The sequence below is a fragment of the Cervus canadensis genome, chromosome 17, assembly GCF_019320065.1.
Source record: "Cervus canadensis isolate Bull #8, Minnesota chromosome 17, ASM1932006v1, whole genome shotgun sequence".
Classification (NCBI taxonomy): Eukaryota; Metazoa; Chordata; class Mammalia; order Artiodactyla; family Cervidae; genus Cervus; species Cervus canadensis.
Window position 1 is genome coordinate 53,550,389 of NC_057402.1, and position 26,689 is coordinate 53,577,077.

Sequence of the window (26,689 nt, forward strand, 5' to 3'; positions counted from 1 at the left end):
TTGCTGGGTGCCAGGCCCTGTCCTCGGTGCCTCCCAGGAATTAACTTGTTGAATCTTCAGACAGCCCCATGGGATGGGCACCCCCCACTTTGTAAGGGAGCTGATGGAGGCTCAGAGAGGTGAATGACTGGTCCAAAGTCATGGAGTTGGGAAAGTGGAAAGACTAGGATGTGGCCTGGCATCACAGTGCAGCTCCTCTGCCACCTGGCCTTTGGTATAACGGACTGGCAGGGATCTGGGGGGCAAAACACACCTTGATGTACGTGTTGGCCCTGCCCTTGCTAAGGAACCCTGGGCCAGTCAGCCCACCTCCCCGAGCCTCTTTTGGAGTCTGTAAAATGGGCGTGCATTTTACACGCCTGACTCACTGGATAGCTTTAAAGTGGGATGATACTGAGTGTTTGTGAATTTTTTTTTTTTCTGCTAGGGATAATTTAAAAATTCTTTGTTGATTTTGCTACAATATTGCTTCTATGTTTTTTGGTGATGCTGTATGTTTTTTACGATGTTTCGTTTTGGGGGGATTTTAGCTCCCAACCGGGGATCAAACCCACACTCCCCGCACTGGAAGGTGAAGTCTGGACCACTGGACCACCAGGAGGTCACTGCTGTGCTGAGCTTGGCTGCTCAGTCGTGTCCGACTCTGTGTGGCCCCATGGACCACAGCCCGCCAGGCTCCTCTGTCCATGGGATTCTCCAGGTAGGAATACTGGAGTGGGTTGCCATACTCTCCTCCAGGGGATTTTCCTGACCCGGGGATCGAACCTGTGTCTTTTGTCTCTCCTGCACTGGGAGGCGGGTTCTCTACCAGAGCGCCACCTGGGAAGCCCAGGGATGACCCTGGGTGAAACTTGCACACAGCCAGTACAGAAGCTGGCCCCGGCAAGCTCTGGTCCTCTGCTCACCGCTGGGCCCTTGGCAGCACTGTCACCCTCTACCTGGGCTGCAGGTGAGGTGGGGGGGAACCTCTGGGGAGGGAGGCAGCTAGTCCCCGCTCCTGGGTCCCACACTGAGGGGAGAAGCTGAGATGACTCCTCCCAGATCTCAGGCCAGCCCACCCCAACCTGGTCCCAACCGCCCTCCACGTTCCTGCAGCACGCGGTCATGTTTTTGGGATGATGCCAGCTTTGCAAGGGAACCTGGACCCCTCAAGTCCCAAAGACAGCTCATAGCAAGGAAAGTGATTTCAGAGAAGTAGGGGGCTTTGGTTGTTTAATTGCTTCCCCTTCTGCAGGCATTCACAACACTCAGCTCACACACACACACCCATATGCTGCCCCCTCCCAGGTATACACACCCTGGGGATACTCCCCCCACCAAGGGGACACCCAACACCCCCAAAGGAACCAACATCCGTTGAGAAAACAAACTCTGACACACAGTCCAAAAGAAAATAACAAAACAAAAAAACCCCCAAACTTTACTTGCATTTAGCCATTAATAAATAATTTACAGTATGTACACGCGGTGACACGCCACACAGGTCGCAGACGCCGGACACAGTGAGGGGCCCCCACTTCCAAGCAGAACGTGATCAAACACAACCAAAATAAAGTGCTTCACTTTTTACTTCCAACATAAGGACCATCTAAAAACCAGCAGGGAGGGGCCGGGGCCACACTCCCGCCCGCCTGCCCGCCCAGCCCGCAGCTTGGCAGGGCTCCGAGGGGACCTCTTGGAGGGGGAGGCGGGGACCAGTCCGCAGCCTCCTGGGCCAGTGTATGAGAGGTCCCCGGGGTCAGCAGAGGGCGGCCGGCGGGGGGACAGTGATGGGGGGTGTGGGGCTTGCGGAAGAGGGGCCCCGGGGGCACGGCCACGCCTTTGGGGGCGGAGCCCAGCCCGCGGAGCCCTCCGGGGGGTCTCTGAAACAGCAGCGGAGGCGGGACTGATCTGGGGCTCCTCGGATGGACAGCCTGGCTGACCTACGGTGGGGAAGTCTCCGTGTGGCCGCGGGGCTTAAAACGAGGTCTGAGCCGGAGGGGACCCTGCCACGGATGCTAAGGGCTGAGACGTCTTCCCCCTCCTCTCCCTGGAAGGCAGACGTGTGGATGGGCAGGGTGGGGAGCAGGGCTCTGGGCGGGAGGGGGCAAGCGAGGAGAAAGCAGAGGATGAGGGCAGGCCAGCTAGCCCTCTCCGCTGGGTCCCCGGTCCACAGCCTGCGGCCCCAGCTTCCCTGCCCGCCGGCTCTTACCACCTGCTGGGGAGGACCAGACTTCAAGGCGGTAGTTCTCCGTGTGGACAATTTAGAAACAAAGGTTCGACTTCCTAAGGACGGTGGACAGGAAGGGGGTCGGGAGGACGGTGGTGGGGGTCAGGGGCCAGAGCATTGCTCAGAGCGCGCGCCAACATGCAGGGCCGAACCTGTGCCCAGCTGGGGGGCGCCTGCTGGTCTCTCCTGGGCTCACGGGGAGGCCACAGGTGGGAAGATACCGGGAGGGTGCAACGTTTTGGCCAAAGAGTTCCCTCAGTTTTCTACAGACGCCAAGGAGCGTGGGGCGTGTCCTAGAAGCCCAGCAGGAAGGGATGCCCTGCTCAGGGGTCCAGCCTGGGCTGCGCCCGCCCGCGGCTCTGTGTGTGCGAGTGTGTAGAGTGTGTGCGTGCGGTGGGCGCAGGCGGCCCCGGCGCGTGTGCAGCAGTCAGCCGGGCCTCTCTCAGTGCATTGCAGGGGTGGGAGCAGCTTGACGGTGCTGCCCTGCTCAGGGTCTCTGGCGCGGGGGTGGGGGGCTTCGGGTGGGGGCTGGGGCTCTGATCTGCACATTCATACGGTGGGGCGCGCGGAGACGGGGCCGGGGTGGGGGTGCAGCTCACTCTCTGCACAGCTGGAGGTCACACACATCACAGCACCCGTCGCCACCACCCAGTCGCGGGCCCCCGGGGGGGAGGGCAAGGCGGGGACACCCCACACCCCCCAGCCCTCGCCAGCAGGCAGCCCAAGGCGGCGGGGAGGTAACCGTCCCCCGCGGGTGAGCCCTTCGGGACCGTGGGGCCACCAGGAAGCCACCGGCCCCTGGTGCAGTGAGGGGCTGCCCCCGCGGTCGGTCCTAGGCGGCCCCCGGGAGTGCGGGGAGCAAGGCCAGGAGCAGGAGGGTGCCGAGGAGGGGCCAGGGGGCCGGGGGCGGCCCGGGGGCGGCCCCTGCCTGGCCTGGCGGCTCCCGAGTCCTCGCGTACAGGTGCAGCTTGTCCTTGTTGGAGTGAAGCATCTTGACGTCCTCCAGGGCGTAGTAGGCGGCCAGCGTGAAGTTCACGTCCCCCGTGGTGAGCAGGTCGAAGACGCAGGCCTGGTAGTACAGGTCCTCCACGGGCAGCTTCTCCTTGCACTTGGCCACGGCCGTCTCGTAGGGGAAGGTGTCCGGGGCTGGGGGCGCGGGGCTGGCGGCCGGCGGCTGGGGGGCGCCGGGACCCTCGGCCGCGCCGGCTCGGAAGGCCTGGAAGTCGATCTGCTGGTTGAGGGGGCAGCCCCGCAGGCAGAGGTAGAGGCCCTGGCTGTCGCGGTCCTCCACGGCGTTGACCACCTCCTCGGGCATGCGCACGGCGAATGTCAGATAGCGGCCCACCTGGCGCACCACGATGGTGGTGCCGATGTACTTGGCCTGGATCTCCACGTGCTGGCCCGACACCTTCTCGGTGATCTTCAGGCTGTTGGCCCCGTGCTTGTCCCCGCCGTTCTTGGAGCCGTCGGCAAAGGCGGCCGGCAGCTCGTCCATCTCAGCCTGGTACACCTTCTGGTCCACGCACTCCTGGAAGTTCTTGAAGATGATGGTGAGCTGCGGGGGGAGGGCAGAGAGGCAGGGGGTGAGACGGTGCTGGTGACTGCGGGGGAGGCCCAGCCCTGGGCTCATCGGATGCTCTGCATGAGCAGCAGAAGGCAGGAGACCCCAGGGCGCCCCAGACTGCCCCTTCCCTGTTTTGGTCATGTTCGGTGAGACCTGCACTATTATGCATTTAGTATTTTTCTTTAAGACAATTTGCTTAAATTAAAAAAAAAATTATTTATAAAGGGAACTTTAGAAAGTACTTTTATAAATAGAAAAGCAGCTCATTTACTATATGCAGAGGGGAATCATAAAATGACAAGCAGGGCTAATTAAAAATAAAAGGTCTTTATCCAGTGTGGTAGGTTGAATAATAGCCTCCAAGATATCACGCCCTAAACCCCGGAACCTGTTAAAACTCCAATACTTTGGCCACCTGATGGGAACAGCCAACTCACTGGAAAAATGCTGGGAAGGATTGAAGGCAGGAGGAGAAGGGGGCAACAGAGGGTGAGATGCTGGATGGCACCACTGATGCAATAGACATGAACTTGGGCAAACTCCAGGAGACAGTGAGGGACAGGGAGGCCTGCGGTGCTGCATTCCATGCCGCAAAGAGTTGGTACACGACTTGGTGACTGGACAACAATGGCAAATGGGATTTTACAGGTGGGATTAGGTTAAGGACACTGAGATGGAGACATGATCCTGATGGACTCTAAGTGTAATCACATGTGTCCTTGTAAGACAGAGGCAGGAGATCTTGACCGCAGAAGACAAGGTGGCGTTTCCACGGCAGCAGACTAGAGGGACGCGGCCACAAGTCGAAGGATCCCAGCAACCAGCAGAAGCCTGGAATAAGCAATGAAGAGACTCTCCCCGGAGCCCCCAGAAAGATTGGCCCGACCAACACGTTGAGCTTTTTAAAGACTCGTTTCAGACTTTTCGCCTTCAGGAGTATAAGGGGCTCAATTTCTGTCTGAATCACTTAGTTTGTGGTACTTGTTACAGCAGCGATAGGAAACTGATACGGTCCACAACCAAAGGACTGTTAGCCCCGGGCTGAATCAAGACAGCAGGTAGAACAGAAGAGACTGATGTTCACAGAAAGAACAAGCAGACAAAGTCCACGGAGAGGCAGAGGCCAGCAGAGGCCACGGTGGCGGGGCTGGCCCGAGGGCTCTCCCAACCTGGCCTTGGCAGGAGCGGGAGGAAGCGGTGGCGGGGGGTGAGGCGGGGGAGGTGCTGGTCAGCAGAAGGGAGATGGGGGGCTCCAGGTGGAAAGGGCAGCTGCGGCCAGGGGGCAGGGAGGCCCATTTCCGCTGAGCCTGCAGCCACGCAGGGGCTGCCCTGAGCTGCTGGAGAAGCAGAAGGCCAAGTAGCTCTGTCAGGAACTCTCCTCCTGAGAACACAGACACAGGCTCACTCGCTGCATTTATTACTAATGGGTCCGGGCGGTGCTGCAGGGGAGGGGACAATACCCGCAATTTACAGATGAGGACATTTTCGTTCAGACAGTAAAGTGACTGGCCCAAGGTCACACAGCCAGCAGGAGGCAGAGCTGGGACTGGGCTCTAGGTTTGCAGCCGCTGGGCATTTCTGGCCAAAGAAGTCATAGGGTGGGTGGCCTGGGGGAAGGACAAGAGACAAGCAGCCCGCAGAGTGACCTGTCTCCCATCATCAAGGGTGAGATGCGTAGCTGTGCCTTCCTTCCCGATGTAACAGGGAAGACTGAAGGGGGCGGAGACGTGAGTGAAGCTGGAACCCCCCACCCCGTTCCTGTTGTCCGGGGCCCGCTGTTTTGCCACTGGTGTCTCTGGGTGCCTTGACAGCCACGGCACCGCCCGGACCAAGGGCAGCCGGAACGTGGACTTGCAGCCTGAAGCCAGGCAGGGAGGAGGGGTGATGAGGGCAAGATGGTGCCCAGGCCTTTTGGGTCCCCTGCTAAGAGCCCACTCCTCAACCTCTGCAGAACCCCCAGCCCCCGTTCTCAGGCCTTGCCCCATCACCCCCACCACCAAGCCTGCAGAGGAAGAGCCTCGCCACCTGGGGCACCCCACCTCCTCGTGATGTCTGGAGGCCGAAGGGCAGGGGGCTGCTGGGTTCCGGGGGCCGTGTGGCAGCTGAAGGCCATAAAAGTGGTCTGCACGGCTCTCCAGGCTAAGGGCAATGCAGCAATGAACAAGAAGAGTGTCTGGCCTAAGGGTGGGCGTGAGACAGAGCAAGGGCCCAGACCTGCCGGACGCCAAGGAGAAACCCAGAGTGGCGGTGATGGGGCAGCGAGGGCAGCAGGTTTGGGGAGGGGCAGCCAGGACCGTGGGTGTGTGGTGGGCACAGGCTGGGGCCTGCATCTGCCTGCAGTTCTGGGGTGGCCAGGGGCACGGCCCAGAGCCCAGGGGAGCTGGCCCTGGCTGGGGGCCTCGGGAGCAGGGGCTGAGAGCCCCGAGGACTGGAGGGGGCAGCCTAGCGGCTACAGAAGGTTCCGGGCTGAGCAAAACAACAGGGTGGAAAGATCGAGAGGCTGAGGGAGGTGTCCCCCGCTGCGTTTTGCGGCTGCTCCGCAGGTCCCCTCACATAGTGTAAAGCCCGGGGTGACCAGCGGTGGATGAGGGCCCTCAGGGGGAACACAGACAAGACCCTGGCCCTTCTCACCCTGTTCCTGAGAAATGTGAAGATGAGGGGGAGGTCTGAGAGAGGCCGGCCACAGTACCACTTTGGGGGAACTCCAGGCCCTTGGGCCTTCCTGTGTCCCTGCCTCCATCAGAAACGGTAAACATTAGGGACTTCCCTGGTGGCCCAGAGGCTATCACTCCACGCTCCCAACGCCAGGGGGGCCCGGATTCAATCCCTGGTCAGGGAATGAGATCCCACATGCCGCAACAAAGACCGAAGATCCCGCTTGCAAAGACAAAGACCCAACGCAGCCAAACCGATAAATAAAAATAAATATTTAAAAAAAAAAAAAAAACATTAAAAACCACCTCGTGTAACTGCATGGGTGTAAAGACTGATACAGTCCAGGCTGGCTCACGCTGGTTTTCTGCTTCGGACTCTAAGGAAGGCAACCCTTTTCATGGGCCCTCGATGTCTGGGGACGGAGGTGCTGGGGCTGCGGGCCGGCGGATGACTAGGCGGGTGGGAAGGAGGCGCACCGTCTAGTCCTCATGGGACTGGTGCTCAGAAGCTGAGGCTGGAGGCGCTGTCCCAGCCACAGAGGGCGACGTCGGATGGGGGGCCCCCGCGTGCCTAGCTCCCAGGGCCCGGGGGTTCCGTTTCCCCATCTCCGCCCGGGAGGTCATAGCTGGTCCGGGAGGCGGCCCTCTGGTTCACTGAGGGATGTCCAGGAGGGCTGCAGCCCCGCCACTCCGCCAGGGCCCTGCGCCTCGCCGAAGCCCACGGCGCGGTCACTCCCCCACCACCCAGACCTGCCCAGGGACCCACCTCCGGCTGCCTCGCCTCCATCCAAGACTCTCACCCCATGCGGAGGCCGCCTGCCTGTGGGGGGCGGTGGGGGGGAGCAGCCAGGGTGGTCCGGGCAGTGGGTGGTCCTTCGGGGGTTGGGGGGGGCGGGCCGTGGGCCGCGGGGCCGGGGTCCCTGCGCAGGGCCACACAGACACACGGAGGCCGCGGGTGGGGAGCGGGCCAGCCTCCCCGCTGCCACCGGCCTCCCTGGAACAGGAAAGGCTGGTTTCACTCTCCCCACCGTCGCTCGCGGAGACAGTCTGCTGGAAGGCTGACAGGCTGCTCGCCTCCTCTTGGCACCGGGGCCTGGGACTCAACCACAAGTAACAGCATGAAGGGGGCCTGTCGAAAGCGGGGCGGCCGGCTGCCAACGCGGCCACGGGCGCGGCTGCCGCTCCTGCCTCGCCTGCCCCCTCCCCCGGGGCCCGCGCTCCCCGGCCCCCCCCCGCCCCCCCCCCACACCGGGCGGCGGGCGGAGCCCCGTGTCATCAGACGACCCTGAGGCTGGGGGCTGTGTCCACACGCGGGGAGGAGGCAGTCCACGACCCCCGACCTCACGGGCCCACACTGCGGGGGCGGGGGGTGATGTCACGGGCCCAGCGGGTGAAAGATGCTGGGAATGCGAGTGCTCGGGGAACCTGCCCGGGGCGGGGGCACGGAGACCCGAGTTCCTCCCTGAGGTTCAAAATGGGGTGCCCCCAGCAAGGCAGCGCAGGGGGGTGGGCAGGACCGGGAGGCAGGCCCCACGGGAATAGGAAGCTGAACTGTCAGCCTGGGTGGTAAACTCTAGATCCGGGCTCTCCAGGAGAACGGGGAGCGGCGCTGAGCAGGGCTGGGCAGCGAGGATGTCATGCTTCTGGGTGAGGCACCGTGGCTGGGGAGTGCGCGCCGGCTAAGGTGCTTCCGTCCTGTCCGACTCTGTGCGACCCTATGGACTGTAGCCCGCCAGGCTCCTCCGTCCATGGGATTCTCCAGGCAAGAACACTGGAGTGGGCTGCCATGCCCTCCTCCGCGGGATCTTCCCGACCCAGGGATCGAACCCACATCTCCTACCTCTCCTGCGTGGGCAGGCAGGTTCTTTACCACTAGCGCCACCTGGGAATTGGGGATTGTGAAGCCGGGGCTCCACTACCTTGGAGATAAAAGCCCGTACTCCGCCTGCTTCGGGGGTAAGCTCAGGGCCAGGACATGCAGGAGGCCTTCCCCAGGGCTCCGGGTGGAGCCACCCGCCCTCCCCCGGACCCGGAGACCCTCAGCATCCCTCTGCCCCAGCCCCCGTCACGGGCGCCCCGGGCTGATCTCTGCCGTCCATCATTAACCCGGGGGCTGCTGGGCGGGAGGCGTCGCCTAGCACAGAGGCTGGCACAGAAGAGCCGTCTGCATCGGCGGAGGAACAAACACACCTGAGACTGAAGGCCCACGGAACAGGCCGAGGCAGGCCGAGGGCGCTGGAAAGCAGCCACTGGTGTCTCTCCCCTGGGCACACACAGCCCTGGTCTCCGCCCTGCAGCCCGGGCCGGGCTTGGCCACAGACTAGAGAGCCTGCCGTACAGCCTCCAGCAGAGCCCGCGCTGCCTCCTGGCTGACGGGGAGACCAGAGAGGGCGCTGCTCAAGCGCTTCTCCTGCCGGGAAGACGGAGGCGGCCCTGGGTCACGGCAGAAAGGGGCCGCCTTGATTAGGCGGCTCTGCGGCAGAGTGCCAGGCCCTTCTGGAGGGTTCACGCCGCGAGAGGAAGGGAGGTGCTCCCTGTCTGCTTAGGCAGCTCTGCCGACCACGGTGCCCCCCAGTAAGCCGGCCACAGGGCAAGCATCTGAAGCATGTGGGTCAGATGAATGAATGAATGGAACCCAAGAACGAATGAATGAAGGAATGAACCGCCGCTGAGCTAAGGGTCCCTCCGAGTGTCCAGAGAGCCCAGGGTGGCATGGAGGCGTTCTACAGCCAGGCACCTCGCCCTGGCCTGTAGGACTCCCGGATACGTGACCTAAAAGCTCTTTCTCTACCTCGTCCCCCCCAGTCTAAGGGGCCACAGCCCCGCCCAGGTCTGTTATCACCCCTGATCCCGACGCCACTCTGGGTCAGGTCCCCCGAGGCCCAGAGTCCTCTCACACCCTCGGGAGCCTCCCTCTGCTCCCTGCCAGGAGGGGACGGGGAGGCGGGGTCCCCCTCCACGGCATGTTTGCTGCTGGATTTAGAAGCCACAGCCTCAGGCTCCCGACACTCATTTATCTTGGCTCCTGGGAGAAAGGCGGGTAGGGGAAGGGGCCGCAGAGCGCAGCCGGGACCTTGCCGCGGGCCCCCCTGGGCCTGCAGAGGGCTGGGCGTGGGGAAGACGTGAGCCCACAACTCGCCGCCCACCAGGCTTCATGGCCTGGGGCCAGAAGCCTGTAAGAGCACCCACGGGGCCATGGCCTGCTTGTTTTCTACCCAGCCGCTGGTCCCTGGAGAGATCCCTGTGGGCAGGCAGGGGCCACCGGAGCAGAGGGAGGTGGCAGGAATTTTCCTGGCGGCCAGGTCACCTCGGTGTCCTACCCTGGGGTGTGGAGGGATGAGAAGGAACAGAAACACCCTTGTGGGCCAGCCTGGCGCTGCTCCACACACTGCCCTGCAACGTGCTCTTCTTGGCAAAACAGACCCACTGCCAGATCGGAAGCCCCAGGGACTCTGAGGGCCAGGCCCTGGGGAGGCAGAGATGTCCCTGTCGCCTGGGCTCCGATCACCCTGGGCCTCCTGGACTTGAGACCATGTCCTCTGGCTGAGTCAGAATGTGAGGTCACGGGAGACCCTCCCTGCAAACGGGGCGGGGGGAAAAGTATGGAGGGGACTGGAATGTCCCATCGCCTGGGCCCCGGCCACATCGGGGCTGCCTCTGGGTGGGGCTCTGAGAGCAGCACTTGAGTCCTGCCACCCAGACCCTGAAGCCTCCCTGGGTCAGAAGATGACTGGCTCTTGGTAGCCTCGGGGGCTTCCAGGTGGGAACTGCCTCTCCTGACACCAAGAACCTGCTGGGCTCTGGAGTCCCCTGGCCCGGGTGAAATCCTAGCGTGGTTTCCAGTCAAATGCACTTGGGTGGGGAGGCCACTTTCCCTCTTAAAGTCTCAGTTCCGGATGTGTCAAATGGAGGTGCCCCGGCTGGGGAGGCTGCCTGGGTGGCCCCTGGGGTGCCCAGGGGGCTGATGCCCTGTCCTCACTTGTTCCCTCTTCCCAGTGCCCCCTGGCATCCTGCAGCCCTGTCCTCCAGCCAGCATCTGTAATGCCTGTCATGCCCCAGAGCTTTAACTGGGAGCTTTAAACAAAGAACGCATCTGATCCCCACCCAGATATCTGGGGTCAGACCAGCTTGGGGCTCCAGAACCACTGTCATCTAAAATCTGCTCAGTTTGTAAATGCGCAGCCGCAATGAGAATCCCTGGTAGGACTGTCACCCCCAGGAGGCTGTCAGGCCCACTTGTCTGGGGTGGGGTTTGACCCCTACTTGACAGGAAGTGCAGTGATGACAATGGCGGAAACATACCTGCATAGAGGCTCCTCTTAATCAGGATTTGACACTAGACTTCTACCAAAATACAGTTTGAGGCAAAAGAGAAGAATACTCCAAAAGTTTGAACCTGAATGCTCTCGGAGTGTTTCTAAACTTTCCGGACTACTAACCCCAGGAAAAAAAATCCATCTTACATCTATACCCAATGTGCAGGCACATAAACAACAGCAACTAAGTTTCCTGAATGTTTACTCTCCCACTTACAAAGCATTCACAAGTTGCCTTTAAGGCAGGCTAGGTTTTGCTATCTTGTTCTACTCTGCCCGCCCACCCCTCTCCCCCTCAACAAATCTGTGCCTATGTGCTAGCTTGTGTCCCCAGGGTGCTGATTTCAAAGACCCCTGGTGGATGGTGGCTGGCAGTTAAAGAAACATCCCACTCTAGGCAAAGGGCAGAGGTGGTTCCAGGGTGTTTTGTTGTTTAGCCGCTAAATCGTTTCTGACTCTTTGCGACCCCATGGACTGTAACCCGCCACGCTCCTCTGTCCGTGAAATTCGCCAGGCAAGAATACTGGAGTGGGTAGCCATTTCCTTCTCCAGGAGATCTTCCCAACCCAGGGATTGAACCCATGTCTCCTGCATTGGCTGGTGGACTCTTGACCACTGAGCCACCAGGGAAGCCCTCCAGGGTGGTTTGCTGTGCGGTGCTGCGCTTAGTCACTCAGTGGTGTCAGACTCTTTGTGACCCCATGGACTGTAGCCCACCAGACTCCTCTGTCCATGTGATTTTCCACGCAAGAATACTGGAGTGGGTTGCCATGCCCTCCTCCAGGGCATCTTCCCAACCCAGGGATCGAACGGCAGGTCTCCTGCATTGCAGGTGGATTCTTTACTGTCTGAGCCACCAGGGGAGGCCAAGAATACTAGAGTGGGTAGCCGATCCCTTCTCCAGGGGATCTTCCCCACCCAGGAATCAAACTTGGGTCTCCTGCATTGCAGGTGGATTCTTTACCAGCTGAGCTACCAGGATGGTTTACCTGATGACAAAGAATGTCCAGAAAATTCCTGCCTAAATAACCAGCTCATTGACTGACAATAAGAACATGGTGGGTGCAGGAGGCGTCTGGGCCTGGTGGGGGAAAGTCTGGGCCCTCCTGACCCTAGGGCCTGGTGCTGTGACACCCTGCCACCCCATCGCCCCCCTGCCTTGCCACCCCAGCGTCCCCCATACCTTGCTGGTGGCGGTGGCCGCCGAGCCGGGCAGCACGGGTGTGTTGGTGACCTGCACGTTCAGGTAATTATTGTCGATGAGCGGCCAGGCGCCCTGCACCTTGCAGGTCTGGAAACGGTCTGTGAAAGTCCGGAGGTGCGGGTCCCCGAAGAGGCCGCAGTGCGTGTAGTTGGGGGCGGCTGCGCGGTTGTGGAAGCTCTTCTCGTAGTGGCAGATCTCCGGGCTGTCTGAGCGCTCCTGGCTGTCCCCGGGCGGCGGCAGTGTGCGCAGGTGTGGCTGCGACGTGGGGCCATCCTTGGAGCAGTTGTGCTGGCTCATGAGGTCCTCGATGCCATGGACCGCCGAGTGGTAGGCCAGGTCCCCCCGGCAGGTGCGCGCCGTGCGCCGCGTGCAGAGGGCGTAGGTGCGCAGCGCCGCGCAGAACTCGGGGGCGTCGTCCGCGGCCGGCGCGTGGCTGCCCGCCGTGGCGCTCCAGAACTCAGAGTTGCACTTGAGGATCTTGCACGAGGAGGAGGCTGCAGGGACAGAAGGGGGCGCCTTCAGGTTGGAAATGGTGAGCCCAGGCCTCCGGAACCCTCCCACGGGCCAGGGCGGCGGGCACGTGCAAGGGAGGAAGGCGGCCTCATCCCAGGTCCCGCAGGTTATAGGCGGTCCAGTGCAAGATCGTCCTGCCTACCTTCCTTAATGACCCTGAGTGGCCAGCCCTCCGCAGGCTTAAAGGGTGAGTGGAGCAGCGCCCCCATTTCACTACCCTCCGCCCTGCCCCGCAAGCTCTCTCCCCACCCTTGTGCCTTTGACACATTCACATCAACAGCAATCTGGCAGGGAATGAAGCCCCGATATTCAGTATGTGTTCCGATCTCTGCGCCTCAGTGGGTGCTCAGTCCCGTCCCACTCTTTGCGATCCCAAGGACTATACAGTTCCCCAGGCCCCTCTGTCCATGGGGTTTCCTTGGTGAGAATACTGGAGTGGGTAGCCATTCTCTTCGCCAGGAGATCTTCCCCAGCCACGGACTGAACCCACAGTCTCCCGCATTGCAGATGGATTCTTTACCACTGAGCCACTTGGGAAGGCTGCCTGCCTCATATATCTATCTAGAATATGGGGTAATAATATTATCTACCCTATGAGGTTGCTCAAAGTGCTGAAGGACTTACCCCTGCATGGGGCATAGAGCAGATGCTCAGTGAATGTTGGCCACTGTGATTATTCTTTTAGCCCTGGTTCCCTGGCTTCCTCTAGAGACTAAGGGCAGCTTCCCTCTCGGTACCATAGCTCCACACACCATTCTCCTGCTCTGGACAGCAAGCTGGGATGCAACTAAGAGTGATAACCTTGGATGTGCTCTAATTCATGCCTTTTTTCCCTTAAGGGTGCTCACAAGCTTTGAGACCTTAGTGATAATTTCATTGTTGTCACTCCATGGACCATAGCCCGCCAGGCCCCTCCGTCCGTGGAACTGTCCAGCAAGAAGACTGGACTGGGTTGTCATTTCCTCTTCCAGGGGATCTTCCCCACCCAGGGATTGAACCCGTGTCTGCTACATTGGCAGGCGGAGTCTTCACCACCGCCCCACCTCATGCCTGAGAACTGTGACTTAAAACACCTGAATCTTGCACCCCCACACACGGAAGCTGCCCTTTCCCACCCAGCCTCCTGGGTTCTTCTGTTCAGCTCATGGTGACTACACGTGGCAGCAGGAGGGAAGCTTCTACACAGGCTTCCAGGGGCAAAGGGGCAGCAGAGCAGCTCGGAGGCCCAGCCTTTGGTGTCTCAGCCCGGTCAGCAGAGGAGAAGCGGGGCTCTGGCTCCAGCCACCCCTGGCTGGGCCACTAATCTGGCTGTTAACCTTGCAAAAGTCTATTTACTTTCTGATATTGGCTACCTGATGCGAAGAGCCGACTCATTGGAAAAGACCCTGATCCTAGGAAAGATTGAGGTCAGCAGGAGAAGGGGGCAACAGCGGATGAGATGGTTGGATGGCATCACCGACTCGACAGACATGAGTTTGAACAAACTCCAGGAGATAGTGAAGGTCAGGGAAGCCTGGCGTGCTGCAGTCTATGGGGTCGCAAAGAGTTGGACACGACTGAGCGACTGAACAACTTGCTTTTTACCTATACAATCAAGCGGGGATTAAAAGCAGGGACAGAAGTCCATGAGGGCAGGCTTCCATAAGTACTGTGTGGGCCGCCGCCTGGCCCCGTACCTGGTTGCCTGGATGACCTATCTCGAGGCGCCTGCTCACCTCTGTAGGAGCAGACACCACGCTCTTGGAGCAGATGTGGCCCACCTAAGTCACACATCTAGGAAACAAGATGCTCGTCCTAAAATCCAGGCTTTTCCTCTAACGTGACCTGTATTTGTCACACTGCTGGTAAACAAGGCCATTTCAGGTGGTATCTGGGTGAGCAGTCTTCTTTTGAGAAGTTACATATTTACTTAAATATGTATTGGGAAAAATAAAATAGATTTGATAGGACAGCTACAGAGTTCCCATTTTAAGTTGAAGAAGCATACCGACCTAAAGAAGCGGACTTGGTAAATGACAGGTGATGAGGGCCGTGAACGGCTGCCTGGCCAGGGAGACCCCCTGTGGGGCTGCCCTTCCTGAAAGGCACATTCCTGGCCCAGGGCTCCTTTAAAAGGCGTCTAGAAGGGACTTCCCTGGTGGTACAGTGGGTAAGAATCCTCCTGCCAGTGCAGGGACACGGGTTTGATCCCCGGTCCAGGAAGATTCCACATGCAAATAAGACTGTGTGCCTCAGCTACTGAGCCTGCACGTTCTAGACCTGTGCTCTGCAACGAGAGAAGCCAGTGCAATAAGCAGCCCGTGTACCGCCAACAAGAGAGCAGGGGCTGCTCTCCACAACTACAGAAGGCCAGGGCAAAGCAACGAAGACCCAGGACAGTCATAAATTTAATTAAAAAAAAAAAAAAAAAAAAAAAGGTGGCTAGAAGATCTCTGGGCCTGCCATCCTCATGATTCTCCAACCTGTGGAAGAGGCCCAAGGGCCCAACCTCCCGGTGGATTGCAGATGCTACCGTGGCCTGTGTGGGAGATGGTAAAGGAGACCCTCGAGGCAGAGGGGTGGGTGTGGAGGGGATTGTGCAGACAAGCTGTGTGGAGAAACACAGGTCAGAGGAACTGGCTTCTGCAGCTCCCAACCCTCCACCTCTGGTCTGCGTGATGTCCACTCCAGTAGCCTCAGTGATTCTGAAGCAGGTGAGCTGCCCTGCCCTGCTGCCTTCTCAGAATTATGGAAGAGGTATCTCGGAGGAAACCATCCCAGAAGGACTGAGCCTCGTGCTGCATGGCGGCTGCTGTGGCTCCGTCCACCGCCCACCAGCCCTGGGCCCCCCTCTTGCCCTCACCACGCCCAAAGACAGTGCCTGTCCCTTTATAGCCAGACCGCTGCAGCACACGCAGGCCTGCGCTGGCCTCAGCTCTCCTCCGGAGCCCTGCTGGGGCGGCAGAGACGGAAGTCCCAGCCAACCGACTGTGTCCCAGGCTCGGTGGCCAGGGCCCCGGGCAGCCCCATGGGCAGGCACCACAGCACCCCATCTCCTGAAGGAGCAGAGCCAGGCTCAGGGAGGCTGGCTTTCTTGCCTGAGGTTCCACTGTGAGGAAGAAGCAGGGATTGCATCCGGCCCTGCAGGTAAAGAACCCCCCTCCCAATGCAGCAGATGCAAGAGACGTGGGTTCGATCCCTGGGTCGGGAAGATCCCCCTGAGAAGGGCATGGCAACCCACTCCAGTACTCCTGCCTGGGCGTCCCAGGGACAGAGGAGCCCTGGGGGGGCCACAGTCCACGGGGTCACACAGAGTCGGACACGACAGCACAGCACAGCACAGCCTCAGACCAGAAGAGCCCAGGCCCTCAGCAGCGCCAAGATTTCAGACAACCTTGGGGCCTCCATGATTCCCTCCAGCGGCCACTGGGTGGTTCGGGGCATACCCCCCACAGGCGGGCTTCAGGATGACCGCGCCTGAGAGACCCCCCCCACCCACCAGGAGGCCCACACACTCTCTGTGGTATTGCATCCACACACTGGTTCCTAGGGTCTGTTTCTCAGGGTGCAGCCGGCGGTGGGCTGGGGTCAGGACGGTGCCCAGGGCAGGGCCCGCCTGCACTCAGACGGTGTGGGCTCCTCACCCCCGTCATGTGTGGCTCTGTTTCCCCCAAACATGCAATGCGGGGTGTCCTATCTCCACCGCCTTGAAAACTAGGCTCAGAGCAGTGTCTCAGAGCTCTCTGGGGTGTCTGGAACCCATGACCAAAATCCGCCCCCCCCAAAGGGAGTCCCTCAAATGCTTGGGGGCCTGCTCGGAGGGCCGCTCCTCAGATGTCACTGCGCATCAGGTGGGCCTGAAATCTGCATTTCCGCCAGGCCCTCTGGGGCCAGAGCAGGTTCTCTTCTCATCAGCAGTCACAGCCTCAGCGGGGCCAAGTCCCCCCCCCCTGCCCCCCACTTCCACCGCCACACGCACAGGTCTGGACGGTGCCGGGGCACTTGGTCTGGGCTGGGGGCCAGCGAGGAGCAAACCCAGCAGGGAGCCCAGTGGCCAGCGTGGAGTGGCCGGGGCGGGCAGCTCTCATCTGTTTATCCCTGCTCATCCGGGCGCCTTGTCTTGAGCCCCCAGACCCCCAGTCATGGGGAGCGACAGGGGGGATGGCAGCCCCACCCGCCCCCCAGGTGGCGGCAGAGGGTGCTCTCCTGCCCTCCCTGCACCCAGGGGCCTCCATCCGAGCAGGACGGCGGTGGTGGTGGTGGGGGCGGGGAGGCTCAAGGGGCTGAGCTCGAAGCTCTCAACCTTCCGGAGAACATTCGCGATGCTGTCACCCGGGACTGGGCCGAAGAGGGCGAAGTCTGAAGCCGCTGGTCGCGTGTGCGCGGTGCTGGGCGGGGGTCTGGCCTGAGGTCCCACTCTGTCCCCTCCTAGCACTTGTGGGGAGTGGCTTGGCCTCAGTTTCTGCATCTGTGGGGGCAGCACCTGCCTCAGAGCCGGCTGGGGACTGAGGAGGTGGACGGGGGGTGCCTGGGACCAGTGGGCACTCCCCAGATCAGAGTCCCTGCCAACAGTCTTGGAGGGGGACACATACAACCCCCGTGGGGTCGCGGGTTAAAAGTCACACCACGGCGGGGATGGAAGGGCACTAGAAGGAAACCAGCGCCTCCCACTGCCTCCTCCCCCGGGAACCCAGGGACCGCCTGCAGCTTCCACGCCGCTGCCTCCTGCTCAGGTCAGGGCCCTGGCTGGCCCTGGAACTCCCCCTTCCGCCTTGACTCAGATCAGAGTCTGGGCAGCTCTTCCTGGGTCCACTCACACCCGAAGGCCCAGCCCCACCTGGATCAAGCCAGGACTGTGATGCCTGTGGCCACACAGCCCCGATGTCCTGGGTCTTCTCGGGCCTCGCACATCTTCCTGGGTGTCTAAGAGGAAGCCCAGGCGCTCTCCTCATAATGGAGATGCTACCGATCAGGGTGGGGGAGAGGCTTACAAGAGGCCACTGAGAGTAACAAGAGCCGGGGCCAGAGGTGGGGGACCCCGTCCCCCTCTGCCCTCTCTCCAGGAGGTCGTGCATCTCTTCCCAGCCTGGCTGCCGTCATTTCCTGGGGGGGGGCTCCCAGGGAAGGGTGTCGGGGATGCCAGAGCTGGACAGTCCCCACGGGTGGGGAGCCGAGGGGTCCTGACCCCCTTGGAGCCATCCTGCCACCCTGTGTCTACTTCTGTAAATCACAGGCGGAAGCTCTCCCCACGGCCACCCCCCAGGTCAGAGACTTGATGTAATCTGGCCCAGCATCAAAAGGAAAAGCTCTGCACTGGGGCGTCACCTGCCAGAGACAGCCCAAAGCGGCTGATTTTTATGTGCCGTTATCTTAAAAAAAAAAAGCCAAACCACCTGAATTCCAGGCAGTAAACCTTAGCCTTTTCTGATGTGAGTGTTCAAGGAAGGAAGGAAGGCAAGCCTGAGAGTTTGAGACATCTTATTGTGAGTGGGAGGAGGAGGTGAGCTTTTCTGAGCGAGGCTTCTTGTTGCCTTCTCTGCTCAGGCCTGGCTCCTGCAGACCTCACTGTGCGGCCAGGCGGCAGCTGAAGTGTGCAGAGCCGGGGCCTCAAAGCTCTCCTGAGCTCCTGTTGCCATCTCAGATGGCCCCGCTGGGGCGGCTCTCAGGGAGCCCGTGCTGACCCTGGGTACCTGAAGCTCCATCTCAGGCACCCAGGAAAAGGCTAAGACCCTGCACAGACTTTACACTTCTCGGAAGCCTAGGATGCCTGTTTTGTGTTTGACTCAAGGCTCTTGGGACTTAGGACTTTGGGGATCAGCTACTAGGAAACAGATGAGAATCCAGGGGCTGCAAAGACACTGGCCAGCCAGGGTCACCACTAGGAAACCCCTGAATTTCCTCTGGTGCCCCATGATGCTGGACACTTGGCTCAAAAGGTGGGGCGCAGGCTGGGACTGTTATGGGAACCAATGACTGAACAAAACTGCCCACCCTGGCCAGGGAAGACAGTAGCCACCTGCATGAGTTATCTTAGTAACAGGAGGTCCTGGTAAGGAATGAGGAACTAAGAAGCTACCAGCAACCGCAAGAATTCGGGAAAGGTCAAAAGGAGACAGGAGACACTGGTCCGTATGTCCTACCAGCCTCCCAGAATCCTTGTTGGAATCCATCCTTCTCGACGCATGTACCACCAGGAAGGACTCTGAGTCAGAATGAGGGGCCAGAGACAACCCGGAAACTAACCCCATCCTGGGGAGACCCGGGACTGCCAGCCATGTGGCAGAAATCTGGGTTCCCTCACCCTCCTGCTCTCCACCTTTCCCAATAAAGTCTCTTGCTTTATCAGCACGTGTGTCTCCTTGCACAATTCATTTGTAAGAGTTAGACAAGAACCCACGCTCAGCCTTGGAGGAGGGCCCCCTTGCCACAGCAGGACTTGGGGACCACGGGGATCCATTCGCTCCTGACTTGTGCAGTGAGGCCCAGGGCTTCTGTTTGTCCATGCAACTGGCTTCATCAAGATCACTGTAACTATGGATCGCTCAGTGGGCAAACGTGTAGCATGGAATTTAAAAACCCATGGAATTTAAAAACCCGGGGCCTGAGAGCAGACACAGGTCAACAGTTTGCACCTCCAGCCAGCCCCCGGGGCAGGAAAGCCCCCTGCCCAGCGGCAGCCCGGCCTCCACTGCCGCAGGAGCTCTGCTGGGCCGGGCCGGCCCCTCCTGCTCCTGACAGCTCCAGCTGTGGACCCCACGTCTGCCGGCTCACGGGAGGTGGGTGGGGGCTCTGGTCCTTCTCTAGAGCCACAGGGAAAAGGCTCAACAGTAACCCTGCAGATACCGGAGACGGCCCTTCGGCTCTCCTGGGTCACCTTCTTTGGGCCTCACGGAACTGTGTCAACCATCCACGCCCGAGCCGGGGTGCCACCTCGTGCCCACGGATCCCCTGAGGACCCTCTGACTCCCGCACTCGTCACTCAAAGCACCTGTATCCCCTCCCCTGGCACCCCACCTCTGTAACCTTTCACTTTGTGGGGAGGTGGGTTCCAGCCTGGTGGCTTGGTGGTAAAAAAAAAATATATATATATATGCCTGCAATGCAGGAGCCGTGGGTTTGGTCCCTGGGTTGAGAAGATCCCCTGGAGGAGGGCATGGCAACCCACTCCAGTATTCCTGCGCGGAGAATCCCATGCACAGAGGAGCCTGGAGGGCTACAGTCCATGGGGTCGCAAAGTCGAACATGACTGAGGCAACAGAGCGTGCACGCATGGGCTCCAGTCTGCCTTCCTCGAGGTCTGAGACACAGCAGCGAGAGAATCACAGCCCCACGGCTTGCCTGACTTAATCCTTTTCCTTTAAATAGCAACCCAGAGCCTCTTGGAACAGAAAGGCGGGGGGCGGGGGCGGGGGGCCGGGATCTGGGAGCAGCAGCTGTACAGACCCAGGCAGGATGGAGATATTTCTGCACTGCCGTGGCATTAGCTGCTTTCGGAGACCTCCTTTGAACTGTTAATCAAGCCCAATCTTTCAGAATAATAGCCTGATTATTACCGCCTTGTTTGCATAACAAAGAAGCCCAATAAAACTCACTTCGCCGAGTGCCGAGGGGTGCGAAGGCCCGGCCCCAAGAAAGGAGTCTTAGGAATGCGGAGCCGCTCCTGCGCCTGAACCCGGGAATAAAGACAATGCAATTTGCCACCGAGAAAAGCCCAACAGACCAATAAATTACCCTCATGCAAAGGGATTAGATCAGGTTTCAGTGGCGGTGTAGGAGGGGTGGGGTGAGCCAGGAAAGAGAGAAAACCTGCCTCTTCTTAAAGGAGTAAGGCTTGTTGGAAGGCAAGCCGCCCATCACGTTGGTTCTGCCCAGCTCTGTGGTCTGCAGGGTAACTGCCTGGATGCGTATACTAGCTGAAGGTTCTGGACTCAGTCCACTGTGTGCACGCAAGGTGCTTCCTGCCATTCCTGGAACACGCTCAGGTGAAGTCGGCTACAAAAACCACCGGGGTGCTGGGGAGAAGGTTCACGTTACACAGATTGAAGGATGGAGGCACAGATAATACCGGGGAAGCAGCTGTTCCATGGGGCCTGGAAGGGCAGTGGGATTTGCCAGGTGATGTGGGGCAGAGGTACAGAAGTCCAAGGGGCTCCAAAACAGCTGGGACAGGCCTGAAGGCGAAATGCCGGATGGTGAGAGTGCGCTGGGAGTTTGGAGCCAGACACGGAAGCCCTGAGTGAAAGCTGGGGATGAAGCGAATGTGATACAGCTTCAAACTGCTTTGCTCTGCTCCGGGTGGGGCTGGGATGGTGCAAACCCTGTGTCCCCCATTCACCCAGCTCCCTGTTGCCCGATTCCACCACAAGGCAGCACTAGACGAGGCCCAGCCAGGTTGACCTGGCCATCACAACCCAGTCCTGCCCCTTCTTCCCCTCCAGCTGCTGCTGTTCCAAGTACCCAGATCAGCCGGGCAGCAGCCACCCTCCTCAGAGTCCTGCGCCCCCAAGGTCCTCTTCACTTCGTCCCCTCAGTCCCAGGAGTGGAAATCCCCTCCTGCAATGCTGTGTCTGCCTCCGTGGTCCCTTGTGGCCTTGCCCGCCCTCCCCTGCCCATCTAGACACAGTCCACTGCGACAGCTTGCCTCTGTGGCAACACCCTCTGTGGTTTCTGTTTCCCTGACTGGACCCTGATAAGCCAGCCCAAGGATTTCAGGTCAGATCCCGCTGAAAGCGGGAAGCCCACCGAGTAAGTTTCAGTATGCACTTGGCATGATGAGAAGGCTATTTTCGGAAGTGGCATAACATAAGAGAGAATGGCTTTAATTAGCATAGAAGCAGGCAGAGCAGAGGGAGAACAGCTTCAAGGAGAACTCAGTGGAAGGGGTTGACAGCCCCCCAACCCCCACGCCCCCCTACCCTGGGGCAGCACTGATGCTGAGGCTTGTCTCTTAGCAACAAGTTGGGATGCGGATCCCAGAGGAGGTGGGAAACCTGCTCCCATTCTCTGGGCATGCAGGGAGTACCACACCGTGGCACCAGGCAGGCATAGCGGGCCACTCCCCAGCCTCTCCCGTCCTCTGGCCCCGCAGCTGGGAGGGGACAGGGGACGGATGTAGCGCCAGAATTTGGCAGGCTCTGGCTGGGCAGTGTTCCGGAGTCTCCTAGCTTGAGAGATGCCTGGGGCCTCCAGGTTTGTTGCTCCATCGCCCTGGCGTAAACACGCAGGTGTCTGGCGTCAGATACCGAAGAGGCACACACCCAGGTAAGGGACTGGGCTTTTCACAAGGTGCAGAGGACCCTGCCTTACTTAACCCGCAAGCAGCCGGAATGATCCCCTTCCCTCAAAGGCACTCCTCCCAGCTCAGCCAGAGAACGGTCCAAGGAACCGCCCTCGCCCGTGACTCCAGCGGTCTCTTGCCCCCCTGAGAGCACCGGGAGATGTCTCAGGGGCTTCCTCTGGGGATCGGCTGACCTGAGAAAGATGAAGGCGGGGGGAAGCCTCTCAGAGAATCGGTACCGGCTGAGGGAAGGCGGGAGGGGGACGTGTGTTCTTGTGCTAAATTGCTTCAGTCGTGTCCGACCCTGCGACCCCAGGGACTGCAGCCTGCCAGGCTCCTGTCTCTGGGATTTTTCAGGCAAGAATACTGGAGCGGGTTGCCATTTCCTCCTCCGGGGGGTGGGGGGGTCTTCCCGGCTCCTGTGTCTGCTGCACTGCAGGTGAATTCTTTACTGGCTGAGCCCTAGGGGAGCTGGGGGTTAACTCACTGCTAAGTGTGGGCAGAGGTGGCTGAATGCCACTCGCCGAGCAGAGCAGGCGGCACTGCCCCCTCGTCACACCCAGCCAGGCTTCTCTGTCCCAGCTTCCACACACGCCAAGTCGCTGCAGGAAACCACGCCGAGTGCCAAGGAAAAGGGCACACCTCAGCTTTCCCAACTGGACACCCTCCCCGCTGGCTCCCCTTGGAGCCACACGCAGCCGGATCTGCAGCCAAGAGGGCGTTAAAAAGCACATGCGCTCACCGTCAGGCCCAAGGCCACGGCGGGCCTGTCAGCAGGGCTCCTCTGGGTCAGAAGGGCCCACAGCAGGCAGGAGCCGGGCACGGGATCCCATGCCAAGACCACCCTGCCAGGAGGGCAGAGAGCTGAGCAAGCCTGGGTTCCACAGGGAGGACGGTTTGGGGGCAAAAGCGTCACTTTTCAGGCATAAACGAAGCTTGCAGGTGGGCAGTTTGGGCTTCCTGCTTTGAGGCACACTCCCCTTACCTGAGTCTAGGTAGCTGCTGCTGCGCCCAGTCGTGTCCGACTCTTTGTGACCCCACGGACTGTAGCCCCCCAGGCTCCCCTGTCCATGGGATTCTCCAGGCAAGAATACTGGAGTGGGTTGCCATGCCTTCCTCCAAGGGATCTTCCCCACCCAGGGATTGAACCTGCGTCTCTTGAGCAAGTCTAAGTAAGGCTGGCTTCAGAGATGACAATTTTCCATTCTGGCCCTGCCTCCAGGAGCCCTGCGCTCCTCTGCTGAGCTGTCCCAGGTCAAAATCCACTGGAAGCGGCTTTGCTCCCCCACCTCCCTCCACAGACCCTTCTTCCACCTTCCTCGTGTACTGGGAGGGCACGGGCCCGGCTGGTGCACACACGTGTGTGAGCCTGTGTTCCTGGAACATTCCTTAGCACGGGGAGCAATAATGGCTTCTTTCTGCGGGGACCTGGGCGCAGAGGGATCACTTTAATAGGCGTTTCGGTATTCCGACTGCCCGGGCGAAATGGTGCATGAAATGAATAAATAAGCAAAAACCCCAAAGACATAAATCTGACTTGGAAAAATCTGCACCACGACAGCTCTGCCAAAGTTGTTTTCCCGACCTATGGCAGGGTGGCATCTACTTTGAAACGCTAAGGTGGGGATGGACAGGGAGCAGAGAGGGCCTCTGGGAAGAGGCAACAACGTGAGCGCCGTGGGAAAGTGTGGTCACTCTTCATTCTGCTATCCAATCACATCTCCAAAGTTTCTTATTTTTTCCCCCTCATTGTAAAGCCTTGTATGCTACACAGCTCAGAGTCTGAAATGCTACAGAGCACGTTTAATGAGTGTGTTTATCCAAAATCTGGTGTGTGGAAAAGGACAGGGGTCTGAGTTCTCCTCTTGGCTCTGCCACTGACTATGCTGCGTGATGTTAGGAACCTCTCTGACCCTCCATCTCCTCATTGATACAGTGGGAGTAATGATGCTCAGGGGGGCGGGGTGACCATCTCATGAAGTGACATATCTCAAACGTTTAGCAGAATATCTCAGATGCTCTGGCCACAGAATAAATGGGAGAGCTTTAAAAATTGTTGTTTGGGGATTTCCCCAGTGGTCCAGTGGTTAAGAATCCGCCTTGCCATGCAGAGGACGCAGGTTCATTCCCTGGTCAGGGAACTAAGATCCCACATGTCTTGGGGCAACTAAGCCTATTTGCCACAACTGCTGAGCCCAAGGGCCACAACTAAGGCTGATGCAGCCAAATAAATAAATAAATATATATTTTAAATGTTGTTTTCTGCAAGGATCTGTTGTACAGCCCATGGAACTCTGCTCAGTGCTATGTGGTAGCCTGGATGGGAGGTGGGGTTTGGGGGAGAATGGATATCTGTGTATGTATGGCTGAGTCCCTTTGCCATTCACTTGAAACTATCACAACATTGTTAATAGGCTCTATTCCAATCCAAATTAATAAATTAAAAAAAAATTGTTGTTTTCCTTCAAATGATCATACTGTGGGGAATATGACAGTATCATATCTTGAAGGCTGTTCATGAATGTTAACTAGTGATGGCAGCCTGTGGGAGGTTGGCATTTCGGTTATTTTCATTTTCTTATCTATCCTTTTCGATCTTTAGGTTTAAAAATGAGTACTATCTTTATAAACAGAAAAACATCTTTTGGGAAGCATGATTGGGATATCTGGACAACCCCCCTCCCCAAACCTGCAATCTCGGTCCGTGGAGCAAAAAAACAGAAATACAAAGAAACGCAACGGTCCTGTAATTTCCAGGATTGTGCCAGGTGTGTTGGGGTGTGTGTCAAAGAAACGTGCATGGAGAAACAGGAAGTGGGGCTCCTGCCCTTACAAACAGATCCAGTGATTTAGAAGAAGATTAAAAACCCAAGACTCGGGAAGCAGCGAGGACATGAGGAAGCACAGGTGTTAGCAGCCAAGGTGGCCGGTCCTCGGGTCCTCGGAGGGATGGCGCTGGGCCCCGACAGATGCACTGACCTTGGGCTTTGCCAGTGGGCGTTCCCTTTCCAAACCAGGCATGGCATGGGCAAGGCCTGGGGGCCGCCCACCCATAAGGCAGGTGGGTGGTGGCAGGTACGGAGACCAGCAGGAACATGGAGCCCAGGGGCGTGCCAGAGGCCACGGGAATGAGGCTGGAGAGGAGCGTGGAACCCGGTGTCAGTGGGCTCTCCCTTCTGGGTGCTCCGAGGAGGGTCACGTAGAGCCCTGAGTTCCTGAGCAAATTGGAAAGTGGGGTGGGGGGGGGATCGCCCCAGAGGCAGGTCCTAGGGCGGCTGGGCTGCTCCTGGCAGGTGACATTGGGGACAGGCAGGACAGGGCGCAGGAAGGAGGGCCAGCCCCAGGTAAACGGACAGAAGGGAGAGGCCCCTTTACACCCAGGACTGAACGGTCTGCGGCGGCAGGATTAACAGACACAGGCCAAGCCCTGGTCCCAGGACAGAGAGCGTCCAGGGAGACCTACCATCCTGTGGTACCCAGGACTGAGGGGGCTTCTAAAAACATGGGACTCCCAACTTTAAAACTAGGAAGTCCAGGCTCCACTGGAATGAGTTAGTCACCCTAAAGAAACAGGGCCTTCTATTTTAGGCATGTTGAATGCAGCCAGGCATTAAAACAGTATGACACCCCAACCCCTCAACCAAACATAAAATCTGGATCCTCTAACCAGTTCTGAGGGCCTTGCACATTGCATCCAAGAAGGACATTTTAGCAGGAACCGTATGACCTCCAACACATAAAGTGGTCCCCATGCGGCTCCCTCACCTCCACAGAGACCTGGACCCGACTGCCCCATCTCACGGAGCATCCTTATCTGAGCCTGTTGATCGTCTCCGCCCAGTTCTCCTCTGGCACTGGGATGACTGCTAGCGATTCCTCCAAGTTTGCAGCAGTTTCCCTTCTTAAACCTGATGACCAGAGATCCTCTCCTTATGCCCCAGCTCATCCTCAGGGCCAAAGGGGCCAACCATCTGCAGGACTTTACATCCCACCCTCCCTGGGAGCCAGGCCTCTGCCCTGCAGATCCCCTGGTATGTCACACACCAGCCTGCAGGCTGACGCTACTGTCCATCTGGCTCTGGCAATGGGACTCATTTCAGTCTCTCCCTCTGGGACACATTGTCTCCCTACTGGGAGGACAATGATGTGATAAGCAGGTTGACTTGCTTGCACATTTTTGAATGGCAGCTCTCAGATAAATGTTCTCAACTCTAGAATGGCATGGATGTCCTTGGATACTGCACAGGGCCTGGGTCTCTGCAAGCCTTAGTTCCCCCATGAGGATTCATTTCTAAAACAACTGCAGTTTAAAAGGAAAAGGAAAGACAGGAGGAAACATGAAAGGCCCAGGGCAATAATTTTTAGAACATCGATCCTCACAGTTGAGTACAGACTGCATGTTCCACTCCCAGAGCATCAGCTTCAGTCAGTTCCTAACATGTCCCCGGGGAGGCTGGTGCTGCTGGTCCAAGGACCACACTTTGAGAACCACCGGTGCTGGAGGACAGCATCCATATGTAGCCAAAGGGAAGCGTGCCAACATGTCTACAACATATGACTTTGATGAGTTCCTCTTGGAAATCTGTTTTATTAAGTCAAGGTGGTTTCAAAGTTTTAAAAAGTTATCTATTAATTGTCTTTTGAAGTGGATGTTATTAGTGGCAGACTCTCCTAAGAAGCCTTTCTTGGCCTCCCGCCACGCGTCCCCCTCCCAACTAGACGTGGCCACCCTGTCCCTTGGCTGAAAGTGCAGCATCGTGCCCACGGACACACTGACGACCCGAGGGACACGGAAGGGCCCTGGTCCTTCCACCAGGCCTCGGAGGTGGACGCCAGCCTTGCTCAGATGATGGCCCCCTATGCGGTCCCTGTGTTAGGACCGCAGGAGATGTGCTGTGCATGCTGAGAACATGTCAGCACTCTCAAAAGACACAAGCCCTCTCAGTCTAGCAAGAGGTTAAGGCATCTTTCTC

At 59.0% G+C, this 26,689-nt stretch overlaps 1 protein-coding gene across 1 annotated transcript in view; it reads right to left on the reverse strand.

Annotated features, from left to right (window-relative positions):
- Positions 1-1,394: 1,394 nt before the first annotated feature.
- Positions 1,395-26,689, reverse strand: part of RGMA (repulsive guidance molecule BMP co-receptor a) — a 49,057-nt gene continuing 23,762 nt past the window's right edge. The window contains exons 3-4 of the mRNA XM_043490247.1: positions 11,927-12,441; positions 1,395-3,764 (exon numbers count right to left, since the gene is read on the reverse strand). Of these exons, the coding sequence (XP_043346182.1) occupies positions 3,042-3,764; positions 11,927-12,441 (1,238 nt within the window). The 3' untranslated portion in view covers positions 1,395-3,041. The remainder of the gene's footprint in view (positions 3,765-11,926; positions 12,442-26,689) is intronic.